Here is a 17,786-nt window from a genome sequence, read left to right as displayed (position 1 = left end):
GTTGGACAGTGAAGTTAGTTTTTGTTTTCCCATAGCCAAAATGAGGTGAAAACAGCATTTTTACCACCAACAGTTTCTACTTGCATTTGTTCATAAAAATGCATTAAATCCACTCAAAGTTTTTGTAAACTCCCAGTATTAAATTAGTATTTATTTTGCTTTATTTGGACAGAAACGTATGCAGGATTTCTATGACTATTTTCTGAGTTTTTGTAGAAAAGTTCAGGTGCTCAAATAAATTTATACAAAATCTTGACATTAAGGACAAAAAGTGAAAGTTGAATGAGATTAAAAAGTTTATGAAATGACAACTCTTCTAAGATGACCAAATGAAAACAATTTTTATTCTTTCTGCTCTCAGATTCAAATTTAGCAAACTTTTATTTTGGAAAAACTGACGTTTTTGCTTAAAAAGTATTTATTTGACTTTTTCCTCTAAATTTATTTTGAAATCTTCTGTTTACTTCTAATAATTCAAATGAACGTTCATTTTATTCTGTGTAAATATTTAACTTTCGTACTAATACTTTTAAAACAATACAGTGAAGAAACAAGAATGCCTGAGGTGTGGTACTTCCAAACCTGCTGACGATCACTTTTTACATGAAGATTCCTTTATTTATTTTTTTAGAAAAAGTTCTTGATTTTGACACAGTTGGTGTTTATAAATTTAGTTAAAATGCTAAATAAGTTTAAAACAAATTAACCTTTGGATACAAACGTCATGAAAAAGAACAATATGTACATTAATACTTTAAATGCTGTTTCTCTTGATTCTAAACACATATAAGTTTAGGCTCTTCTCGGAGTTCCGGTTCTGTCCAGGACAGGTGACGGCGGTGCCTGCAGCGGATTCGGTTCTGGTAGAACCTTCAAGAGGGCTGTGACGTCACTGCCGCGTGCCGCCTGCAGAGGGCGCAGATCAAAGGCGGTCCGGTGACACAGCCGGGCATGCGCAGGGCCGATGTCACCTGTCCGTGTTTCAGCATCCAGCTGCCGCAGAATCACCCGGACCCGAACCTGAGGCGTCATTGGGTCCGTCTCGGTGAGTCCCGCGGGGGTTTTGTCGTCCCGTTTCCGTCCGTTTGCGCCTTCCGGCCCGCTGGTTCGGGCGAGCCGGTACCAGCTGCTCCGCCAGCTGCTCCGCCATAGTTTCTTCTCCTCCGAACTACTAGATGGTGGTCCGTGGTTCTGGACTGTGCCGGCTGGGGGGGGTGCGGCCTTTGCGCGCGTGAACCTGCTTTATCCAAACCCTGGCGCTTGCGCGAGTTTCCGCGTGCCAGAACGAGTTGGGCTGAACGAGACTCGCTGGGAGTGGGACGATCAGATTCGGGTGTGTGCGGACACTGGGTCAGAACTGTTGGTGTTTTCATTGTTTCGGACCGCTCCGCAGCGCCCCCTGGGTTGTTGTTGTTTTTCCAGACCGACTGCAGGCGAGCGATCGCGCCGTTCAGACGCGGGTCTGGGTTCTGTTCCGGCGCTTTAGTGTCCGGGTCCGGTAAGACCCCAACACCCCGGTCTGGGTCCGGTCCGGTCCAGTCGGAAGTGTTGCATCATGGGGGAACTTAGCTGTCACCGGTGGCCCCGCCCTCTGGCTCTGGAGGTCCACAGAACTTTGGACCTTCTGGTCTTTTCAGACGCTGCCCCAACGGTTCTGACCGGTTCGAACTAAGATCATTGCATTTTATGTTAAGTAGCACATTACTTTGAAATATAGAAAGTAAAATGGCCATCAAAAGAGTACTCGAGTACCAAATACTACTAAAATAACTGATAAATCGTTTAGGATATTTTAGATTATGAATGCTTTTAGTTTATTTTTAAATAAAAAAGTCTTAAAGTAAACAAACAAAAGAAATATCCGCAACGATTCCAGCTGTTTCTTCAGGATACTGAAGAGTAACTGAGTAAATGTAAGTTGTTACTCCTCATCTTTGTTTTTGTGAACTGCAGGTCTGCGCCGGATTTCGGGCCGGTCTGGTCAGCCCCCCGGAGCATCATGGCGGCAGAGGCGATCCCGCCGTCCGTCCTGAGGGAGTTCTGTCCGCTGTACTACCTGCTGAACGCCATCCCGCCAAAGGTACCGACCCGAAGCCAGGCAGCGGGAGCCGGCGGCGTGGAGGTTTCAGGAAGCCTGCGAGGCTCTTTCTCAGAGATGTCTGTGTCTGTCAGGTGCAGCGCGGCTTCAGGTCGGTCCTGGTGTACCTGACGGCGCTGGACTGCAGCGGCGACTTCCTGGCGGTGGGCAGCAGCATCGGGATGCTGTACCTGTACTGCCGGCGCCAGGAGCACATGAACAAGTACAACCTGGAGGTGAGCTGCTCTGCTGAAGGGTCCGGGTCAGAACTTCAGGTCCGTCTGCGATTCAGAGAAGTGAAGGTAGCCTGAGGATGAGGAGGGATGGACCGTGAGGAAGCTCTGGCGTCATCTGTGCTGCAGCATCATGCACACGTGTTCCTTAAACGACAACATAAATAAAAAAATGTAAAAAAAAAAACTTTACATTGAAAACTATTGTGGTAAATACGTGACTTTCAGTGAGAAAAGTTCTCTACAGGAAGCCACGCCCACTTTTTTGTGCTCAGGTGGCCAAAAAGTGGACTTCATTAATATGCTTTTATTTTGAAGTTAAACCACATAACTTTAAAGACGTGAACGCCGTCTCTAGAAAACATTCGTGACATTTTCAGCCTAACCTAAAGGCCGTGCGTGTCGACCAGCCACTACCTTCATTTTGCGGACGAAAATTGGTCACACGTGGAAAAAGTAAGTAACGTTGTGGTCTTTTACGTGAAATTTTCACAGATGTATCAGAAATGAATCACGTTAAAACGACAGAAGAAGTAGGAATGAACCCTGCAGGGAACACGTAAACATACGTAGAACATTTGATCATCATGCTGTTTATATGCATAGAATCATTAGTGATTCGTGCATCAATTAGGTCATTTTAGCGTGATATGTGCGCCGTACATAAAAGTTATACATCGGTGGTTCATGCGTGAAAAGTCCGTTAGACGTACGTGGAAAGACACAAGTGTGCATCTCGCAAAAAAATCTTGCACAATTGCGTAAGATTTACGTAATAGTTTTGTACAAACTACGTAAAATGTGCGTGAAAAGTCTGTTAGACATACGTTGAACGTATTTACGTACGCATCTCGCAAAAAGCACGGACAATAGTGTTCGATTTTTATTTGTTATTTTGTCAAACGTTGCAAATATTTTTTAACCATTTTTTTATTTTCTACGTCTTGTCTACATGCTTTAACAACGGAGCTTTAGCCATTTTTCCTGCTAACACAACTCTAAGAAATTAAAGCCCCACTCTAATGAAAATGGTGTGTCTGGTTTATTGACATATTCTTGTAGTATTTTCCTCATGATGGAGGATATATCTGAGGAAAATTAAGCATTTGTGAGTAGTTTTTGGAATCAGGAGCAGACAAGAAAACGCCGTTTAAAAAAGATCATATTTGTGATGAAGAAAATCCACTGGGCGGGGCCACAGACTCCCTGCCCCGCCCCTTTCTGATTCATCCGCTGGCAGACAAACAGGTCCATGAACGTCTTAGTTTTCCTCGTCTGAGCTGGAATCTGGATCTAAACTGTACGGCTGGATTGGTACGATGTTGGCCGCCATTTTTGTGGTAATGTTGGGTGTGAGGGGCTGTAAGCTAGTGGGTGAGGGTAAACGGAGAGCTCTCAAGGGGACCGGGGTTGTAGTGCGCCAACGGTCCCACCCACAACACCGGTTTAAAAAACAAACTGGCAGATGGCGTGATCCTTTTGCGGGTTAGCAGTGAGCCGGCTGTCAGATTGACAGCTAGGTGGCACTGTCGTCACAGTCCCCTGACAGGATCTGTGTTTCAGGGAAAGTGTGACGCCATCACCGCCGTAAAACTGCTCAGCTGCTTTGATGACCTGGTCGCCGTGGGAACAGCCTCAGGTCGGGTTGCCGTCTTCCAGCTGGTATCTCCTCTACCTGGTCGCAACAAACAGGTAAGTTGACCTTCAAGCGTGCAGAAAGGCTCTGGGCTTCAGCATGACCTCGCGTGTCGTGCAGCTCAGGCGCTTCGACGTGGTCGGCCTGCACAAAGGCAGCGTCACATGTTTGACGTGGAGCACCAACGGGATGAAGCTCTTCTCTGGAGACGATAAGGGACGAGTGGTGTTCTCTGCTCTGGACCTGGATCAGGTGAGTCCTGGTGATCCGGAGCTGTTCAGGGCTGGAGAAGACCTGGCGCCTCACGGTGGCTTTGTGCAGGGGGTGTGCAAACCTGAGCTGCTGCTGGAGGAGTCCTCGGGTGTGGTTCAGATGGAGTACAGGCACCAGATGCTGCTGGTCTCCACCCAGCACAGGTCTCTGCTTTACTGCCCGCAGACACAGGAAGTCCTGCAGCTGGGCACCAAGCCCCGCAAGAGGTACGCCGCACACGGCCGAACGCGTGTCTCCCTGAAAGGTCCTGTCTGACCACCCGTCTGTCCTGCTGCAGCAGCGGCAGGTTTGGCGCCTGCTTCCTGCCGGCTCTGTGCAAACAGAGCGACCTTCAAGTGTACGCCGCCCGGCCCGGACTCCGATTGTGGCGCTCTGACGTCAGAGGAAAGGTGGAAGACACCCGGCTGCTCAAACCGCTCTTCAACACACAGGTATGCAGCTCTGCAGAGCATCCTGCACCGTCACCTCTACTTGATGATGGGGTCAGGTTCCAGTAAAAGCCCCTTGGTTGTCATTCACCTGCCCCTGGAGGGAGGAGTCACACTTACTCTAGGTACACCTTTGATGCCTAATCCAAACAATTAGACTTCTCTCAGCGGACACTGTACCGCCACACGTCCACTGAGCTGATCAACAAACTTACATCGTATCATCTCGGCCTCCACCTGTCTGACCAGGTACCTCAGTTTGAGCTCTTTCCTCGTCCCGATCCCGTGGGGGCGTACCGTCCAGCCGACCGGCAGCTTGGCCTCCTCAGCTGCTTCCTCAGGGAGGGATGGATCCTCAGCTGGAACGAGTACAGCATCTACGTCTTTGATTGCATCAATGAGGTACAGCAGCCTGTCACAGGTACGCTTCAGGTAGACAAGTCTGTTCCTCAGGTCTTACCTTAAGGTTAGCCACCCGCGAGCTAAGCATTCATGTGGTTTAGCTTAGCTTTAGAATGGTGTTAGCCTTGTATTAGTCTGGGTTAGTTTGGTGTTGGCCTGGTGTTATTTTGTGTTTATCCTGGTGTTAGTCTGTGTTTATCCTGGTGCTAGTCTGTGTTTATCCTGGTGCTAGTCTGGGTTTGTCCTGGTGTTAATCTGTGTTTATCCTGGTGCTAGTCTGTGTTTATCCTGGTGCTAGTCTGTGTTTATCCTGGTGCTAGTCTGTGTTTATTCTGGTGCTAGTCTGGGTTTGTCCTGGTGTTAGTCTGGGTTTGTCCTGGTGTTAGTCTGTGTTTATCCTGGTGCTAGTCTGTGTTTATCCTGGTGCTAGTCTGGGTTTATCCTGATGCTAGTCTGGGTTTATCCTGGTGCTAGTCTGGGTTTATCCTGGTGTTTGTCTGGGTTTATCCTGGTGTTTGTCTGGGTTTATCCTGGTGCTAGTCTGGGTCTATCCTGGTGCTAGTCTGGATTTATCCTGGTGCTAGTCTGGGTTTATCCTGGTGTTAGTCCAGGTTTATCCTGGTGCTAGTCTGGGTTTATCCTGGTGTTTGTCTGGGTTTATCCTGGTGCTAGTCTGGGTTTATCCTGGTGCTAGTCTGTGTTTATCCTGGTGCTAGTCTGGGTTTATCCTGGTGTTAGTCCAGGTTTATCCTGGTGCTAGTCTGGGTTTATCCTGGTGTTTGTCTGGGTTTATCCTGGTGCTAGTCTGGGTTTATCCTGGTGTTAGTCCAGGTTTATCCTGGTGTTAGTCCGGGTTTATCCTGGTGCTAGTCTGTGTTTATCCTGGTGCTAGTCTGGGTTTATCCTGGTGTTAGTCTGGGTTTATCCTGGTGTTATTTTGTGTTTATCTTGGTGCTAATCTGGGTTTATCCTGGTGTTAGTCTGGGTTTATCCTGGTGTTAGTCTGGGTTTATCCTGGTGCTAGTCTGGGTTTGTCCTGGTGCTAGTCTGGCTTTATCCTGGTGCTAATCTGGGTTTATCCTGGTGCTAGTCTGGGTTTATCATGGTGTTAGTCTGGGTTTATCCTGGTGCTAGTCTGGGTTTATCCTGGTGCTAATCGGGGTTTATCCTGGTGCTAGTCTGGGTTTATCCTGGTGCTAGTCTGGGTTTATCCTGGTGTTAGTCTGGGTTTATCCTGGTGTTAGTTTGTGTTTATCCTGGTGCTAATCTGGGTTTATCCTGGTGTTAGTCTGGGTTTATCCTGGTGCTAGTCTGGGTTTATCCTGGTGCTAATCTGGGTTTATCCTGGTGCTAATCTGGGTTTATCCTGGTGTTAGTCCAGGTTTATCCTGGTTTACCGTTTGGCCGTTAAATATTAACATACAATAAACGTTTTCAATATTTTAAACATTTGACGAGGTTAGCACCCAAAGACATACTCTGACCCTGAAATGCTTTAGTGGAAGTGATGTAATATTTGCACGTGTGTTATTCTGGTGTTGTTGGTCTAGTCTAGTGTGAGCCCGGTGTTAGCCCTGATGTTTGGGCTAGCTAGTTGAAAGTGCTAATCAGGTACTACTCAGGTGTTAGCTACGGGTTGTTTTGGAGGCTGATTTTCTGTGGACAACTGTGTCAGTCACATGGTCATTTTTATCAAAGCTAATCAGGTGTTAGCCAAATGTGAGCCCGTTTTTCAGGCTGATATTTTTGTCATTAGAGGAAGTGCAGAGTTTGTATCACTGAGGGGCGGAGCCTATTTAATGCGAAGGGCTAAACCACTTTGGCTGAGTCATTTGGTGACGGGTTGTTTGTAGACATGACTGATGTTTCCTGTGAGAACGCGTTTTTCCCGGTAGCTCGTTCATTCTCTGACCACACTGCTTTGCTGGCCACGCCCCTGCTGTCAATCACAAATGGTCACCTGTTTGTATGTTGAAGGTGATTGTTGGAGCCCTGGAGAGCAGCGGGGATATTGTTTCTGTGTCGTCCTGCGACAACGAAATCTTTGTCCTGAAGGGAGACCGAGACGTCCTCCGCCTCTCCACCTGCCCTGAAGGGATGACCTCCAGCGGTGAGCGTCAGTCACGTCTGTGACCATCGCCGCCGCTGACACCATGGCGTGACATCACCTTCACCCTCTTTTCCAGTGTCTGACCTGTCAGTCCGCCTGTTCTCACCTTTGACCACACCCACCATCCTCCAGCCCACAGGATCAGTGGAGACGGCTCAGCCAATCAGAACCATGGCCATCATTGTTGAAGGAGGTCCCGCAGAAGAGCCAGGAGGCGGGGGGCCGCCTTGTGAGGAGGCAGAGGAGCAGGAGGAGCTGGTAGGTTCTGAACCCCCTTCCATCCACTTGTTGTGATTCACAACAGGGCAGCCAGGCTTACAAACAACAATCTAGGTTTTAGATTTGTTAGCCTGCATATAAGGGAGCTGTACTGAGAGCTCTGCTCTTCAGCTGTCCTGGCCAATCAGAGAGCTGCACAGGTGCACAAGGACCGCCCACTCCCAGCTGCTGTGAAACTCCACTTTCAATGTTTGCTTGAAGCTTGGATTGATCCATGACGAAGCATCGACACGCCGGAGGAGTTTTTGTTTAACCCTTTGAAACCGCCGGCCTAAAACTCAGTTTTTGTCTACTTTTGAATTGACCTCTGTGTGTTTAACTTGATAGAGGACTTGCTCGTGCAGCCGGTGTCAGCTGGTGTAATCAACGCAGCCTCACCAATTTATTTAGATATTTTTATGTTGTATTCGCACACTAAGCATAAAATCTTCCAAAAAACAGAAAATTACGTCGGAAAAAAGTGTTCAATTTGGCTGTGGGAACCCCAAATATGTTCAATGAACCGTTTTTACAAATAGAATGAAAGTTTAAAGCGTGATTTCATAGAAACAACAAGAACAAATATTTTCAACAAACTGATTGACGTGTTTTTGAATGAAAATACAAGAAAACCCTTCAGCTGAGCACATACAGGCTCATCACAGGCCTCTCCTGTCCATTTGACTTTTTTTTTCTCACATTTTCCTTTTTGTATCAGTGTCAAAAAGAAAAAAGGTCTTTTGGAGTACAGTTTGATCCAGCTGGATCTCAGTTGTTCTGCTCAGCTGCAGTCAGCTCACAGAACCGCTCGCCTCCTGAAACGGCGGTGGGCGGGACTTTGGCGGTGAACCGCAGAGTTTCAGTGGCCTGTAGAGTTGGACCACGCCGGTGCTCGTTGATGAAAAACCCCGTGGCTTCCCCGCCTCTACAGCGGGTCCTCCGCTCTGATCGATGTTCATCTTCCACCTTTCTTTTGATAAAAGCTCGGTTTTACCCAAAAACGGCAAACATTTGTCTTATTTTCTCTCCTATTTAATAAAAGTTTATTTTAGACGTAGTTTTGATCTCAGACCCCTTCCACAGGGTTAAAAAGGTAAACTGAGATGTTCACAGGTGAGGTGGGGCCTACCTCAGCATGACAGGTGTGGTCCACCTCTACCCAGGTGTCTACCCGTCCCAGTTCCCGCTGTCGCAGCAGTTCAGTCACTTCCTGGGACAGTCTCCATGGCGACTCTCAAACTGGGACCTCCTGTGAGGGGGGCTCCAGGCGGTACAGCGCCCCCCTGGGTCAGGAGGAGATGCAGCAGGAGCTGGTGGTGAAGGCCATCAGAGTGAAGAAGAGGAGGAGACGTGGAGGTAGGGAAGACAGATGCATCTGTGCGTCCGTGAGCGCGACTCTACGCTCATCCACGGTTCCTCAGACAGCAGCAGCGGGAACCGCCTCTCCGAGAGCAGCTGTTCCGACTCCATGTTCGGCCACAACGGCAGCTGCAGCGACGGCGGCACGGAAACTCCCCTGAGCGACCGGGCCTCCCTCGCTGGTACCGAGCTTCAGAACCAGGACGCCCCAGAAAAAGATGACGGACAGAACCTGCAGGAAATGGAGCAGTCCTTGTGCTCTTCCAGGTTCAAAGACGGTTGCCCTGCAGCTCATCTTGGAGTCCTCTTTTCTGCCGTTGTTCTGACCATCGCCTCCTTTTTCAGTTCCATGCTCCTCCCCGGTTTGGAGCCGGACCCCGGAAAGACCTCCGGTCCGTATGCAGATGGCCTGCCCACTCCAGATGTAGACCTGCTGCTGGATTGCACCTTTTCCTACATGCAGCGCTCCGAAGAGGAGGAGGCGCTCGAGCAGCCTGTGGAGGACAAGGATGAAGAGTTTCAGAGCCCTTTGACTGAAACGAAGCAGGTCAGGCTGGGGTCGCTTCTCCTCTAGGGATGTGCCGATCCAATTCAGATTTTCTTGCTTGAATCCAAACTGTTAGCAGTTTCTTCTCAGTGAGACGTCTGCACGGCTGCTCTATGGATCTATGCCTCAGATGTTCGTTGCTGGTGTTTCCAAACATCTGCAGGCAGAGTTCAGCGCAAACGTGCGCTGAAAATGAATCTGACAAACTTGTCTCTCTGATGTGTGAACAGGAGGACAGCCCGCCCGCGTCCACGGCTCCGGCAGAGCAGATGTTCTACTCGACCGTGTCGACCCTGGACAGAAGGTCCAGCGGGTCGAGCGACGACGACATCTACAGCCTCCCGCCTGCAGCCAGCAGAGACGGCCACACCTGTTCCCCCAGCAGAGCGGGTGAAGTGACGGACGGACAGTCGGAGCGGGACGCGCTGGACAGAGACCGACACAGGAAAGACCAGGTGAGACTAGCATGAACAGGTGAGCCGTTTTATCACTTCCCCTCCCTAATGCTTCGGTCTGAACCTTTTACTGTGTGACTGAACCTGGTCTGTTGTGTAGCTGGCAGAGAGCTGGATGGGATACTCAGGACCAGGATGTGGAATACTTAGCCTGCAGGTGACAGACAGGTGGGTTACCTGGTGACCTTGAGGCACCTGACAGGTGACTTCCTGATGTATGCCCTTTGACTTGTATGTTTCAGGTATGTTTGGTGTCTGGATTTTAAAGGAGGACTGTTTTGTAGTCCTCTGCCTGAAACTGGACTCAGCTGGCAGCGCTTTGAAGACAATGTCCACCAGGTGGCGCTCTCACCTTCAGGTGGGATTTGTACTTGCTTACTGTCTGGGTTTTGGTGCTGCGTGATTTTTTTTTTTTTTAGATTAAACCCAACTTACCAGAAATTGAATAAGATGATCTCTGTCTAAATGTAAGTGCGTATAGGTGTGTTCGTGGCGTACAGGTGTGCAGCTTCATGTGGATGTTGCATCTTCAGGTAACCTGCTGTGGAAGGTGGAGCAGAAGACCTTGACCTCGTTTGCTTGTGCCAAGGTTTCTGGCAAAGGGAAACGCCACTGGTATAAAGCTGCGGAGCAGACGGCCTTCGTCGCTCTGAGCGACGACTCCGCCTGGATCATCCAGACCAACGGGGATCTGTACCTGCAGACAGGTAAGGACCCACCTGTCCCAGCGTGATCTGTGTCTGTCCTCCGTCGGCCCTCAGCGTGGGAGGTGTGCGGCACAGGAGGATGGGAAACACACAAACAGCCATCTTTGTGTGTTCCAGGCCTGAGCATGGAGCGCCCCTGCGCTCGCTCTGTGAAGGTGGAAACCCCGTGCGTGTTCAGCCAGGTGTGTGTGAGGGCAGGTGTGGTCTGGGCCCTGACCGAACACAAGGCCCTGTTCTACAGAGAGGGGCTGAGCAGCTTCTGCAGCGAGGGGGAGGGCTGGAAGTGCGACACCGTCAGGTGGGAGGGACTGTCCCACACAGGTGAGTCTGAGCGGGACCGCCTCTCACCTGATGGGAACCCTGCTTCTGCTGCAGCGAGGCTCAGGGTCTGGACCTGATGTGTGTCGCTCTGGGGGACGGAGGGACGGCCTGGGCGCTGGACGCCAGCGGCAGCCTTTGGTTTCGAACCGGCATCTGTTTGTCGAGACCACAAGGCTCAGATGACCACTGGTGGCAGGTACGCAGCGTGACGGAGAGGTACCTCTCTGCGTCAGGGACGCGGCGGCGTGTTCTATTCTCGGGGTTGGTTTTGGTTCTAACAAGTATTCGCTCTGGACCTGTGTCCTTCAGATCAGCATCTCCGACTACGTGGTCTTCGATCAGGGCAGCATCTTCCAGACGCTGCTGCAGGCCACTCAAAGCGTTGCCACGGTGACCAGGGCTCCGGTGGAGAGGGTGGTGGCCTTCCTGTCGCAGTACTCGCAGTGCCAGCCCAGCCTGGTGAGCGCCAACGCCAGCGGCGTATGGGTGGCCTCCGGACGGAACCAGCTGCACGTGGCCCGCGGCAGCCTCGTGGGTCAGTGAGGCCCGACAGAACCTCTCTTCTCTTGGCGTCCTCTGCTCAGCTGCTCGGTTGCTCTGTTCCCTCAGGAACCTTCTGGCAGAACGTGGTTCCTAGAGGGACAGTGTCAGCAACCCGGTGGACCTTCATCACATCCTCATCGGTGCCTCATAAAGAAGGTAACTCCGCCCCCGGCTGAGCCTGAAAGCCAGCAGGAACTCAGCTGTCCGTCATCTGTTCCAGGTACATTTCTCTGGTTGGCTCAGAGCAGGAAGGATCTGTTCTGTGTTTGGGATCAGGACGGGGAGCTCCGCCCTTCCTCGGTCTCTCTGCCACCTGAGGTAAGTTCACCTGTCTCCACCTGTTGGTCCAACCTCACCAGCCCGTTCTTATCCATGCGCAGGTGGAGCTGGCTCACCTGTCGGCCTGTCGCGATGCCCTGTGGGGTCTGGACAGCCACGGCCGGGTCAGCATCCGAACCCTGTCTCCGTCCTGTCCCACTGGCCTGCACTGGACCCGTCTGGACCTTAGCCAGCTCGGTGGGTTCCTAGATATTCCTTTGGGTTCCGTCATGTTCTGTCTTTGGTCTTTCATGCTTCTTCTTCCTTTGAGCTTTTAAAAAAACTCTAAATTGTTTGTACCGCCGGTTCTGCAGGTCAGTGTCACAGATCAAACTGAGGGGGTCTGAAAGTGAAAAAGGTTCGATTCTGATCCTGTAAGCGGCAGTGGTCAGGTCCAACAGAACCAGAAAGGACAGTTTTCATGTAAACACAAAGACTGGCTGCAGCGGCTGTCCCGCCAGGTTTCAAGTGCTCGGCGTGTCAGTGTGTGTCTATGAGCGTGCTTGTGCGTGACCGTTTCCTGGCTCGTGGAGTGGTTCTGTTTTTAGCTCCGCGGCCTTCTCGCTGTCAGAGCCACATGACTGACTGGAACACAGTCTGGACTCAGCAGAACCCGACTCACTGCTCATCCTGATGCCTCAGTCAGAAACAAAAACAAAAGCCAGAGGATATTTTCTGGATCAAAGCTCCAAACAGGATGACGGAACCTCAGGAGATCCTCACTGTGCTGCCGTCACGGCTTCACGTTGGGCCCCGCCCCTTCTTCATCCTCAATCATTTGATATTTTTCATTTAGGGTCAACGTTCTGCATCGGAAAAGCTTTTATTAAGGCCGAATTTTCCAAACATTGCTAAAATCTCTCCCAAATGAAAGCAGGAGAACTTGGAGGTGTTTGGGAGGCCTTCCCAACCAGAAACTGGGGCGGCCCAGATGGTCATGTGACCTGTCTCCGTGCTCAGGTGCGTTGTTTTTCTGCATTGCAGGAGACGTCCGCCTGGTCAGCGTGAGCTGCGGCAGTCAGAACGTCTGGGCCGTGGACAGCCGGGGGCTAGTTTATTTCCGGGTCGGAACCCAGCCGCTGAATCCCAGCATGATGCTTCCGGCCTGGATCCACATAGAGCCTCCTGAGCAGGTGAGACCTCCGTGGAACCACCACGAGACCTCTGCAGCCGGCCACGGTCAAGGTAACTGATGTCATCTCCCTGCAGCCAATCGGAGTGCAGCTGGTCAACATTCAGACGAGTCCAAACGACCGTCTGCTCTGGGCCGTCGACAACAGGGGGGGAGTCTTTGTGCGAACGGGGCTCAGCGACGAGATGCCTGTTGGGACAGACTGGGAACTGGTACCAGGTACTGACCCGTCCTGAGTTCTCTCACATTCTTAAGTCCATTTGTTCCTAGTCTTCTTTGTTTGCACCTCAGTGAGTCTGAGGCTGGTAGGTCATGGGTTCAAATCCATAGTTGGGTCATACCAAAGACTCTAAATATGCCTCCCTGTTTCACACCAGCATTGGGGGTTGAATCACCCAATGCTTGCCAACTGCAGCTCACCACTCCCCCAGGGGAGGGGTCAAACGCGGAGGGCAGGTTTCCCACGCCAACGGGCTGATGGGACTTTAACCCGTGTGCGTAGGGCTGGCTGTCAGGCAGTTGGAGCTCAGCTGTCGGACTGCCTGGGTTCGGTGCGTGAACGGGGATCTGGCTCGCCGTTACGGAATATCAGACAGAAACCCCGCCGGAGACTACTGGAAGAAGGTCCCGGGCAGTGCCAACTGGTTTACAGGTGAGACCCGGCGCGGGTTGTCAGATCAGATTAACCAAAGCCCAGACGTTTGGATTTTATCAATCAGATGCGATGACATATTCACAAAGGGACGTTAACTGCAACCATTGACTGTATAAGAGAACTGGAGTGAGCGAGCGTCACGTCATCCACAGGAAATGTTTTACTTCCGTCTCAAAACCAAATGAAGTCAATTCCATTTCTTTCAAAATACTGACGCCCCCATGTTGGAGCCAGACGTTGTGAGCCGTGATTGGTCAGATTTGGTCTGAATCGTTGTTTCTTTGGCAACCACTCTTGCCAATCAGGAGTGAGCTTGTTGGAAGTCCACACAAAATATGTCAAGCGCTTTGAACGTTGGACGAGGGGGCCAGGGCTCCGCCTACTTTTACTGAGGCATCTGATTGGTCAGTTTGTAACTTGAACTACAGTAAAAAATATCATATAAAAGAATGAGGAATACCAAGAATGTTAAATAAAGGTATAAGATGAAGAGTCGTTCTTCTGACCAATAGAATGACTTAACTTCTCACTCACTCAGTCCAGTTCTCATATACAGTCGATGACCACGATCTTAGTGAACATCATTAATTTTTTTTTTGTCAGAACAGGAAGTGGCTCTTTCTCTTTCTTCAAGTGGGTGGAGCGTCAGGGAGAAGTCCAATCATGGCCTTTTTCTTTCTCGTACAGTCACTCCGGAGGACGAGCTGTGGGCGGTCACTCCCATTGGTGGACTGTCCCGCAGGCTGACAAAGCTCCTCCCACAGGCACCCAGCAGACCGGCCTCCTGTGGCCCCGCCCTTGGAGGGGAGGATGTGGAAGACGAATGGGAGCTCATCTGACTATGACGTCACTCTCTCACCTACCTGGAGAGGGGATGTGATGTCAGAGACACTGAACTTCCTGAGCCAACGGTCTGTGGGGAAGCCCTGGTGGCTGCTGGGAAATTAAGTCAACCTTGTTTTATTTTTGTACAAAAAGGAAGCACTTTACATACAGGGTGGTACAGGAGGGGCGGATGTTCACTGAGAAATGGGGGGGGGGGGGGCGGGGGTACGACACCGACTACACCCCACACACAATCTAATGTGTCTTTCATCTTGCTCTCTAATGGTGACGGGACCACCAAGTTTTCAGCTGAAAGGAACAAAATCCTCATTTTTTGTCATTTTTCTTTTGGACCTCGACCCGTTAAAGAGGCCCGGTTGATCCAAGTCACCAAACCTTTATCAATAATCATTGATCATGTTTTTTCTTAGACCTCCATCTCCGGCATGAACTCACTCACGCCCCCCTCCTCTGTGGTTGGACCCGCTGTGAAAATGTTGGTTCCTCCATGTGCTGCACTTTTTCCTCGGTTCTTCTCCCCACAACCGCTCCGACGCTTTTGCATCTCCCTGATTCTGTTCAGGCCCGGCTTCACTGTATCTCTGACTTACTCGTGGACTAGTCCATTGTCTTAGTTTGGAGGGGGGAGTTCATCCTTCTTTGTCATACAGACCTTTTTAATGTGTGATGATGCAGATTTGTCCTAAATGATATTAAACGAGCGGTTAAAGGGTGAACTCTGTGCGTCTTTGTGAGGTTCTGGATGGGTGGGAGGACCTTTTCTTGCAGGCTGAACATTATTTAATGTTGTCAGAGTCAAAGAACCCACATTTACTAAAGGATCTACACTCAGCGACCACCTTATAGGCACCCACCCGTCCAACTGCTCGAGTGTTTGCAGTACCTCGTTGAATCGATGCCACCTAGGATTAAGGCGGTTCTGAGGGCAAAAGGGGGTCCAACCCGGTACTAGCAGGGTGTACCTAAGAAGGTGCACTGAGGATCTGCTGCTGAGGTCGGTCTTTGCTTCGTTTTTATTTTATTATGTGGATCAAGTGTAAACTCTCTGGAAACAAAATGCTTGAACTCTTGTAGGTTCTGAACTGTAAAGAACAGTGATGCTGACGAGCTGCAGCTCGGTCCTCTCCCCCAGGAGTGCCTGTTGTCTTAAGTCACGTTTCTTCTACTCGAATGAAACGGTCAGATGTGGGAGGGTAGTTCAGATCACGGCTCTGATCGCTTTGTTTTCTTTATCAGAACATCAGTTCAGATTCTGTCAGAACATCTGAGCTTCTGCGTTTGTGACATTATGAGGGTTGTGATGTGACCCCGACCCGGCTGAGAAGCCATCCCAGTAGCCGACTGCAGTGTGGTCTGATGACCAGCAGATGGCGCTGGATGGAAACTGAATTTTGGGCTGAAATGGTTCTAAAGACAAGGAGCAGATTAACTGCACGGCTGGAGCGTTGGCCAATTCGGCACCCGAGTCAGGAGTTTCTTCTTCTGTCAGGTTACTCCGCCCAGAACCTACCTTTACCTGAGGGACGCTGCCCCAAAGCTTCTGATCTCTGCTCACCTCCTCTGACTTTGGACCCCCGCTGTCGGAGCCGGAGGTGTGTGTGCATGAAATTAAAGACAAACAGACCAGAGCACTGGTTTATTTTGACACATCGATCTCATCACAGCAGACGGCCGCTCAGGACGCCTCACATGTCTGAGCGGCCTCCATGTTTGTCCTGCAGGTCCAGCTGCTCCTCAGAGTCCTGCTGCTATGCAGTTTAGTCTATTTACATCCTATTTACAAATTGTTAAAGTTGTTTCCATGACGACTGATGCTCTCATTGCCAGCTGTGGAGCTGCAAAAAGTTCGGCAGTGAGCTGATGGGGTCCAAGCCAGACTGTACCAAACAGCGCAGCGCCTGAAACAGGAGGGGAGGCGGGGCCAGCCCACACAGCCAGGTGAACACCTCATTTCCCAGCAGGCTTTGCCACCGCTGCGGCTCATCCTGCAGGCAGCGCGGTGGCGAGGGATTCGACAGGAAGAGAAGCAGCAGGTCCAGGCAGCGTTGCGCCTGCTGTCGCTCCGACGCGTCACTGGAGACGAGCCGCTGCAGGGCGGCGTCCAGCCCGGCAGGCCGAGCCCCTTGGGCCAGAAGCAGCAGCAGGCAGTTGTCCTGCGACAGCTCCACCGCCAGCTGCACCGCAGTCTTTCCTGCGTCTGCCACATGAGTGCAGCCGCCGCAGCTGTCCAAGTACTGCTGCCGCTCGTCCTGCGAGCAGTCCTTCAGGGTCTCCAGGATCATGTCCAGGATCACCAGACGGTTGTAGCGCACCGCCACGTTCAGGTGCTGGGCCCCGCTGCCCACACGGCAGCAGAAGCTGCATCGCGGCGCTCTGAGCGCGCTCACCGAGTACCTGCTGAGTAAGTGGCGTGCATAGTCCTGGTGGTCATGCACGAGTGTGTAGAGCAGAGCCTCAGATGGCAGGAAGGCCCGTGGCTGTCCGTCGTCCCAGCAGAAGACCTCCATGGTGCGCATGTCCTCCAGCAGCCAAGCTGGCAGCCGCTCTCGCACAGCACAATAGAACGCAAACGCCGTGCGCTCGCAATGGCGCTGACAGGAAGACGGGGACAGGACGTCCAGCTGAGAGGGCAGACGCCACGGCATCGCTGCACCACCTCCGGATGAGGATAAACCCCTGCGGGCTGCGTTTCAGAGACGTCTGCAGCTGAGAAGCTGGTCCTCTCCAGCGGTCAAAGCTATACCCCCAGCTGCCCCACGCTCTTATAGGATTGCCCCCCGCCCTCCCCGCTCCATGTGAGCGTGTTTATTTTACTGGCTGGACAGGCTCGGGTGTCCCAAATAGTGAACATAGTGCTCTTCCTGCAGGTCGCCATGACGACAGCAAACGATCAGCTGACGGGAGAGCAGCTGAGTGGAGGACAGATGATCTGAGGTGTTTCTGTGCAGTGTGTGTGTGTCTGTGTGTTTGTGTACATGTGTACTGGTATTTGTGTACTTGGTAGGTAGGACCACTGCTTATGTAATCACAGATCATATTGGGGACAGGCGGCTCTGCAGGGATGTTTAAGGTTCTTGCGACGCTAAATGACGCCTCTGGGCCCCTGGTTAGCTGTAGCGGACATTAAATAAAGGTTTTCAGTTAGGCACCAAAAATCCAAACTGATCTAAACTGACCGGGCATCAAACGCCTTTGAGCATCTTAAAAGCAGATGAGGCAACAAATATGTGCCTGCATTAGTGAAACATGTTTACATCACTAATGCATCAAAAGCTTTGAAGTTTGGACGTGGGAGCCAGCAGGCTCCACCTACTTTCATCGAGGCTTCTGATTGGTCAGTTTATAACTTTAACTACTAAAAGAATATCATGGAAAAAATGGGAATTATTAAGAAGATGTTTAAAAAAAGTATCGGAATACTTACTGTTTATTTCTTTCCAAAGTCTATTTTTGGCTTCTTGGAGCCACTTCCTGTTTGGATGGCGG

The 17,786-nt window shown here is 50.9% G+C and overlaps 2 protein-coding genes across 4 annotated transcripts; one reads left to right on the top strand and one right to left on the bottom strand.

Moving 5' to 3' along the window:
- The first annotated feature begins 891 nt into the window (after positions 1-891).
- On the top strand, positions 892-15,016 carry tecpr2 (tectonin beta-propeller repeat containing 2). 3 transcript variants are annotated; one of them, XM_020699804.3, is made up of 27 exons: positions 892-1,045; positions 1,954-2,080; positions 2,173-2,313; positions 3,874-4,002; positions 4,067-4,198; positions 4,268-4,425; positions 4,497-4,650; positions 4,897-5,049; positions 7,027-7,159; positions 7,236-7,417; positions 8,578-8,773; positions 8,839-9,043; positions 9,122-9,323; positions 9,554-9,778; positions 9,879-9,946; positions 10,021-10,136; positions 10,312-10,485; positions 10,603-10,783; positions 10,861-11,002; positions 11,116-11,341; positions 11,416-11,505; positions 11,570-11,667; positions 11,730-11,865; positions 12,652-12,800; positions 12,877-13,018; positions 13,302-13,451; positions 14,142-15,016. In XM_020699804.3, the coding sequence occupies exons 2-27, from the start codon at positions 2,000-2,002 to the stop codon at positions 14,291-14,293; spliced, it is 3,915 nt and encodes a 1,304-aa protein (XP_020555463.1). In that variant the 5' UTR covers positions 892-1,045; positions 1,954-1,999; the 3' UTR covers positions 14,294-15,016. The 3 variants fall into 3 exon arrangements, with proteins under 3 accessions (XP_020555463.1, XP_004084447.2, XP_078797272.1); XM_004084399.5 differs by having other exon boundaries at positions 913-1,045; positions 8,581-8,773; XM_078941146.1 differs by lacking the exon at positions 14,142-15,016 and having other exon boundaries at positions 913-1,045; positions 13,177-13,350.
- Positions 15,017-15,921: 905 nt separating this feature from the next.
- ankrd9 (ankyrin repeat domain 9) lies at positions 15,922-17,170 on the bottom strand. Its single transcript, XM_004084400.5, has one exon. The coding sequence runs from the start codon at positions 16,943-16,945 to the stop codon at positions 16,118-16,120; it is 828 nt and encodes a 275-aa protein (XP_004084448.1). The 5' UTR covers positions 16,946-17,170; the 3' UTR covers positions 15,922-16,117.
- Between the last annotated feature and the right edge of the window lie 616 nt (positions 17,171-17,786).

This window comes from Oryzias latipes, chromosome 22 (assembly GCF_053564925.1).
Source record: "Oryzias latipes strain Hd-rR chromosome 22, Olatipes_Hd-rR_3.1".
Lineage (NCBI taxonomy): Eukaryota > Metazoa > Chordata > Actinopteri > Beloniformes > Adrianichthyidae > Oryzias > Oryzias latipes.
The sequence above is the reverse complement of the archived record's forward strand: the minus strand, read 5'-3'. Positions and strand labels throughout refer to the sequence as shown.

Coding starts and splice junctions, on each gene's coding strand:
- tecpr2 (XM_020699804.3), top strand. CDS start 2,000: ATGGCGGCAGAGGCGATCCCGCCGTCCGTCCTGAGGGAGTTCTGTCCG. Junction 5,050..7,026: donor TCTTTGATTGCATCAATGAG/GTACAGCAGCCT, acceptor TGTATGTTGAAG/GTGATTGTTGGAGCCCTGGA. Junction 10,486..10,602: donor GGATCTGTACCTGCAGACAG/GTAAGGACCCAC, acceptor TGTGTGTTCCAG/GCCTGAGCATGGAGCGCCCC.
- ankrd9 (XM_004084400.5), bottom strand. CDS start 16,945: ATGCCGTGGCGTCTGCCCTCTCAGCTGGACGTCCTGTCCCCGTCTTCC.